General features: G+C 44.2%; 1 protein-coding gene across 2 annotated transcripts in view; it reads left to right on the forward strand.

Annotated features, from left to right (window-relative positions):
• The window catches only part of cxxc4 (CXXC finger 4), a 21,128-nt gene that overhangs the window by 1,926 nt on the left and 12,295 nt on the right, over window positions 1-6,907 (forward strand). Inside the window, exon 2 of one of the 2 annotated variants that reach the window (XM_008316675.3) lies at window positions 1,053-1,991. In XM_008316675.3, the coding sequence (XP_008314897.1) occupies window positions 1,167-1,991 (825 nt within the window). In that variant the 5' untranslated portion in view covers window positions 1,053-1,166. Of the gene's footprint in view, window positions 1-1,052; window positions 2,381-6,907 lie in introns of those variants that run through there. The other variant, XM_025058907.1, reaches the window with a different exon arrangement.

The raw sequence follows: 6,907 nt of genomic DNA on the forward strand, positions 1-6,907 counted from the left end.
ATTTAACCACACCTAGTCTCACCACTAGTGGCCGCTGCGTCCTCCACAGCACACCCTTAAACAATACCAACTCTAAAAACTCAATAGAGCTATGAGCGCAAATTTTTGTTATTCTCCTTTTTCCCAGGGCAGCTGTTGAACAGCACAATGGAAGGGTTTTAACATGTTTTAGTTTTTCCACCAATGGATCGGCTGCAGCAGCAGCAGCAATCAAGTGGCAAAAGCCCAGAGAAAAGGTAATGGAAGCAGGGGGAGATGTGTCTAATGGGCTTTTATCTGTGGAAACCAAATCCAGACAGGCTGCTGGGAGAAAAAAAAAGACTAGAAAGGCAGTGGGGGAAGGAGTCGGCTGCCATTTATACACTCACCTGCACTCTGTGGCAGCTGACCCTGATGGTTTGGTCGTTGGTGTGATGTGAATTAACCACTGGCATTTGTTAATGAGTAACCGTGGTGATAGATGAAACCCAGGAGGCAGTAGAGAGTCATGTTTACAACTAACTTCTGTTTGGATGACGTCCTCCTGGCGCCCAAAGAAGATTATTTTTGAGAGATTATATTTCAAGCCTCAGGTAAAAGTCTTTGTGTTTTGGCTGCTGCAGAATTTTGATGAGATTAATAAAGACGTTAAAAAAAATATGATATCAAATCTTTGGCCTTCATTTTGACTAAACGCACCCCTGTGGATTCAGACGCATTTATTCACGCTGTGATATGGCCGACTTGGCTGTCAAGGAAATATTGAAAGATAACTCCAAGAGATCTCCAAATGTCTTGATAAAAGTGTGGCATTTTTCTAAAGCATGCTAATTATTCCCACTGTTGGAATAACGTCAACGTCGTCTGTCACTGTTCTGATGTTTTGTCACCAGAAGAAGATCAGCTCTGACTGTTTCCTTCATGGAACGTCAGAGCCCAAAGAAAGTGCCAAAATGCTTCTTTAAACGTTGGGCTTTTAGCTACGGAGGAAAAGTTGAAGCAGTGAAATTAAATCTGACACCAAGTGAAACGTTTGGTTTTTTATGTGTAACTGTCGTTTCTTTTGCTCACAGCACCACGGGAGACAAACCAGGATGGTAACGCTGCGTTCGTAACCTGCTGCAGATCGACGACGGCCTCCATACCTTCACGCTCCTCCATTGAACACTGACCACCTTTTGTCAGCCATGTCTAACCTAAACAATGCACTTTGCGTTGAAAATGGACAGAGCGCCGACGTGTCCCTCTTACAAAAGGATACTCTTCAGGATGGTGGATTAAGCCAGCTTTTGGATTATAACGCTGAAATGGAAAGGTACAGGTCTTTTGCAAACTTTTACAAAACCAACGGGGCATTTCCTCAGACTGCCAAAATTGCCCGCATCACGACGCCCATTTTCCCCAGCGCTAGAATTGGCATGTCCCCCTGGAACTGTGATAACGCCATGCTCTGGGGAAGGAAATCAGCGGCAATAAACCCTAATAGGACCGGCATGCATAGAAATGACTCCCAGAGACCAGGGAAGCCTGGCGTGCCGCCAGAGACGCTGCAAATGGCAAATAATAATTTCCTCTCTACCTTATCCCCTGAACACTGCAGACCTTTAGCAGGAGAATGCATGAACAAGCTGAAATGCGGCGCTGCTGAAGCAGAGATAATGAATCTCCCAGAACGCGTTGGAACTTTTTCCGCTATTCCGGCTTTAGGGGGCATCTCATTACCTCCCGGGGTCATCGTCATGACAGCCCTTCACTCCCCCGCAGCCTCAGCAGCCGTTACAGACAGTGCGTTTCAAATTGCCAATCTGGCAGACTGCCCACAGAATAATTCCTCAGCATCCAGTGGAAACCCAGCAAAAAAGAAAAGGAAAAGGTGTGGGGTCTGTGCACCCTGCAGGCGTCTAATCAACTGCGGTGTGTGCAGCAGTTGTCGGAACCGCAAAACGGGCCACCAGATCTGCAAGTTCAGGAAATGCGAGGAGCTGAAAAAGAAGCCAGGCTCATCGTTGGAGGTGAGAACCAGGGCTCTGCTCTCCCCGTCTTTTGTTATTATCCCCTTGCTCTCCGAAGCATTAACCTTTTTATCCAGTCACGTTCTAAGCCCTTGAAAATTGTTTCCATGCCCACCCATGCCTGAACATCCCCCCGGTTTCACAAATCTGCCTACCCGCCTAGCCTAATTGGCAGTAATTAGGGGTTTTTGTGCGGAGCGCAAGCTGAGCTTGGCTCAGACACCCCTAATTGCTGCCAGTCAGGCTGGGGCTGGAAAGCATCCGAACAACCCCGGGCTTGGCTCAGCTCCAAGCAGGGCTGGGAAATGGTTTTCAGCAGAGAGCCATCCCTCTCTGCACCCGGTCATTTTAACCAATTATGGAAACCGTCTCTGGATGGAGGGAATCGATATCCCACAAAGCCCTAGCCTCCGACCACCAGGAGATAGTGAGAGTGATGGCCGAGCTGCTGATTGCATTTCTCAAAACATCTCCGCAAGTTTTCGTGTGTGGCAGAGCGTGGACACAGACGTCATCCGTCCGGTTATTGAGCACACTGCAGCACAGCGTAGGGGTGAAATTGCGCCGTATTAAATTTGTTTCATTATGGCCAATTATAGATCAACATATGGGAGGTTGTCCATGAAGGACGGATGAAGGAGTTAGCTAAAAAAAGTCGCTTCCATAATTTAGCGGTTAGCACGCCTGCCTCGGAAGCAGAGAGTTCGATTCCCAGAGGAACGACATGCTTAGCGCTGGCTAGGGGCAGCCTGTTAACAGCGTATCTGCTGCTAACACAAGAATTTCCCAAATATGGGATCAATATAGTACAAACAACCAGGGGGCAGTGTTGTTCTTAAAAGTTCATTTAAATCGAAACTATCTTTCTCCCAGGAGCAGAAGTAGAAGTGAGGTTAAAACGTTTGGTTCTGCTCACTGACTGAAGCCCGAACTTGACTTTAAAAACGAAATGAACTTTGACCTTAACGTCTTATATGTCCGCGTGCGTCTGTGTCTTCATCCAGGTGTGTCTTCCTGTAAGTCGTGAATCTCATTTGTTTCTGCTTATTTTCACTGACCGTGAGGACATTCTTCTGTGTTTATTATGAAGAAGCTATTTCATGGAGTATTTAGTGATGAATTTATTTATTCAAATAAATTCCGTTTGGAGGTTTTATATCATCGACAGCTTCGCCGCGCTGCAGCTTAAGAAGGAAGTGGGTGTTTTAGTCTCTTTAAGCCTAGAAGATGCAGGAAGTGGGTGTTGTTGTTTGTTTTTTAATATAAGTGACGCTCAGTCAGTTTAATGGCATGTGCTGCTGCATTTAGACTGGTGGACATTAACGACAGTTCAGAAATGATGCTGCATTTGTGGAAACACGGCGACATTAGTTTGAATGATGTCACTGACGAGACACTGAGTGTTGGTTGGAACCCTGTTCCGTGTTGACTCCATACATCATGTGCTGACAGGCGCCACAAACAGGTGTCCAGGAAGCGGGTCTTACTGTATATTCCTAATGCATGGTTTAGACTCACTTTTGGAAAACATCCATTTGCAAAGACAGTTAGAATTACCCCAGGTGTGAAAAAAAAAAAAATCCTAAACGAATCTGTACTTGCTGCTTAAAAAAAACCCTCCTTCAGTTGGTTCTAAATTTCATGTCCTACAGTAATTATTATTTTTCACTGTGCATCTGTAATTACGTGAGCGCCTTCTGCTGCGGAAACAGGTCTGGGTTTTACAGGAAGCTCACAGGTGTGAAGTTGTGCTCCGGGCACGGTGTCATTGTTTTATGTGCTGGAACAACGAGGGGCATTTTGGGGGCATTTGGTCGGTGCTGAAGTTGACTCAGAGCAGAGTGGAGAAGAAACAGGAGGTTTATGGGGGATCAGGAACACACTCTCGGCCCTCACCGCACACAACACACACACAACACACACACAACACAACAGACTTGAACCAGGTGTGACTCTGGTCTTGGCAGAGACGGTGGAGATTCGTCTGTCAGTGTTTTCCACATGGGACTCACCCTGAACTAATTATATCTTAAGCAGCGGTGGAAATGCAAATCAGAATTTTACTCACACCCCAGAAATTGGAGAGCCAATTTAATCTAATACCCCCTTTAATTTAGCGCGCTAATGCAGGGCCCTGGAGAATTGCCCTGTGTCACTGCCGCTTCTCTCTCTCTCCATTTCTCCCTCTCTCTGCCGCTCTCCGGCTCCAGGACGGATTAGTCTGAGGAATCTCATCTAACCTAACATTTCCTGAGCAGTTACGTTTGCGCAGCTCCAGCTCCAATGGCTCAAAGGTCTTTCATTAGCTTTCAAATGAAGTAATGCTCATCTGAGCCTGGCTGCGTCTTCTTTTACCTGTTTGGCTCAACTTTTACTTTTCCTTCTTCGGGCACTTTCCAACTCTCTCCAAACTGAGAGAGTTGGAAACACCTCCTGAATATAACTGGGAAAAATGAACACAGAGTGACCCATGAACCTATTGTTGTCAAGAAACAATATCTCAGATATTCACGCAGTATAACTTAACAAGTGTTGGCTGAAAGTATTGAGTTCATCAGAAGAAGAGTTCATGTTTTGTTTTGAAATATTATTCACTACACTTGTCCATTTGCATTTACATTACATTTTAGGGGATTTTTGCGGGGGTGGTGGTGGTCTACATGAATGATTTTTGCTGAATTAGCAAAAAAAAAAAGTTGCAGTGTAAGGGATTTTACTTTTCGTTATTTTTAAACTCCAGCCTCCAGCTATCTTTTTTTTATTATTATTAAAAGTGAAGATTACCTCATGTTATTTTTTAATGTGATATGAAGAAGGACATCTTTGGATTTTAGAGCTATTGTGAACTAATGGTCCTGGTGGGAAAGTTCAGTCTTTTAAGTTAGCAACTGTTTCAACATCATATTTATGTGCGTGAGTGTTGACGGTCGAAGAACAGACGTGTTCTCAACCTACGGTATGTCATTACTGGTACAAATAGAAATGCGACCTGGAGGTCAGCTGTACTAGACCTAATTAAATACCTGTCAGTCATTTGACCATGCAGTCAAACTCAGCAATGTTCAAACACCAGACTTCAACTACAGTCACATCAGTCTGTGAACCTTCCTGAATCTAGAGGCCAGGACAAACTTCAGTTCCAAAACCTGAAAAAAAAAACACAGAGATGAGAAAATATGGCAACCATGTTGTTCATTCGACCGTTCAAAGTTTCTGTTCACAGTATTTTCTTTAGTAAACTTGTTCTATTCCTTTGCACGTACATTATATTCCTTGTGTTTAAAACCTGGGATGTTCAACTACCGGCCTGGGGCCACTTCTGGTCCACGAACTTTCCACATTCGGCCCATGTTGGTTGCAGTAGTGGCCCCTGACCCTGTTAACCAATGATAGTAATACTGGTACAGCTTCCTACTACTGTGTTAAATGTGTCAGTTATAGGTGATGTGATCATAATTAATCATGATTTATCATAATTAATCATGATCATGAATAATCTCCATTAATTGAGAATAATCAGAATTGCTTTCCAATCCTTTGACTTATAAATGTGTATAACTCAAAGTGATTTGTAATTTAAATGGTCCAAGCTAAAGTAGCTAGCAGTTGGCTAGCTCAGATATTGATGGATGATAGTGGTGGTTCCTTTACATCAGGGTTTACACAAATTAAAAAAAAAAGAAAAGTTTGCGCCCATGAGATCTGGATGGAGACGTTTTGTTTTTTTTTACTTATTGAAAACAAAGTTCTTCTTCTTTGTGTTTTCAGCAAACCTCCAACACTGTTGCTCTGCTTTCCTCTCTCCTCTGTTAGTCTTTAAAGAGAACATGAATAATTGCCTTTGCCAGTCGTGAGATCCCGGCAACACAGGATCTTAAAACACCTGCCCAGGAGACAGGTGACCTGGTTTGACTCAGAGGACTGAGAATGAGACGATCATTTAGGCTTAAAAGTGGAGAAATACACATGCTTTTTCACAGACTCAGACTCAGTGTCATTTCACTGGGATGTAGACAATAGTGAGTTCAGCCTAATAGCGTTTCTTTTCAGTGTCCATATAAAGCTAAGACAAAACTAAGTCCCTGCTTCCTTGGACTTAATGAGTGAATTAAAGCCGACGGAGCACAAAACCAACCATCCAGTTGAATAATATTATTTAAATGTAATTTCAATTAAAATGTCAAAAGCCCACGTCGAGTCATTTCCCTGAAACCTCCGTGATTGGGGCTGTTTTTTTTCTTTCTTCTTCTTCTTGAAGCTCTTTGTGTTGCCTGATACAAGCACATGAAATGGTTGTGATGAAAACGTGGCATGGCCGCCTTCAAACCTCTGCTACTGTGATAAAAGACAAAGCCCAAAATGGTGGGACGCAGGACCTTGAGGGGGGGGAGAAAAAAAAATCCGCCTATTAATGAGAGAGCGTGAGCCAAGTAAGCAACAGCAGCCAGGTCTAATTTGTTTTAGGTGTGCTTGGAATAGATAAGGACAAATCTGGGGCCTTTCCCCCACCCCCCACCCTTTGCTTCCTTGGAGATAGCGCCGAACGCTCGCAGCCAATCTCTGTGGGCAGGAAAGAGAGAGAGAGAGAGAGAGAGAGAGAGTGAAGAAGTGAGAAAAAAAAGCAGAAAAGTAAATCCTGGGGGACAGTCGGCCTGAAGATCTACAGATCTCCAAGTCACTGGATTTATTTGAGGTTAAAAAGTGCAGGTTAATTTGGTCGCTGAGGTCTGAAGAAGGGCAGAAAAAAAAACACAGGAGGCGCGAGGCTGTGCTCCGCTCAGCGTCTCAACCTAAAGGGCAACCTTAAGCTCCTGTCAAGACAATAGGATTTTTCTTCTGGAACGCTGATGCAGACTGCTTAATTATACACATCTCCGCTGCAAAACTGCCATCAGCGTAGTCTCTCCACCCCCCCT

This window comes from Cynoglossus semilaevis, chromosome 9, assembly GCF_000523025.1.
Source record: "Cynoglossus semilaevis isolate Cse_v1.0 chromosome 9, Cse_v1.0, whole genome shotgun sequence".
Taxonomy (NCBI): domain Eukaryota; kingdom Metazoa; phylum Chordata; class Actinopteri; order Pleuronectiformes; family Cynoglossidae; genus Cynoglossus; species Cynoglossus semilaevis.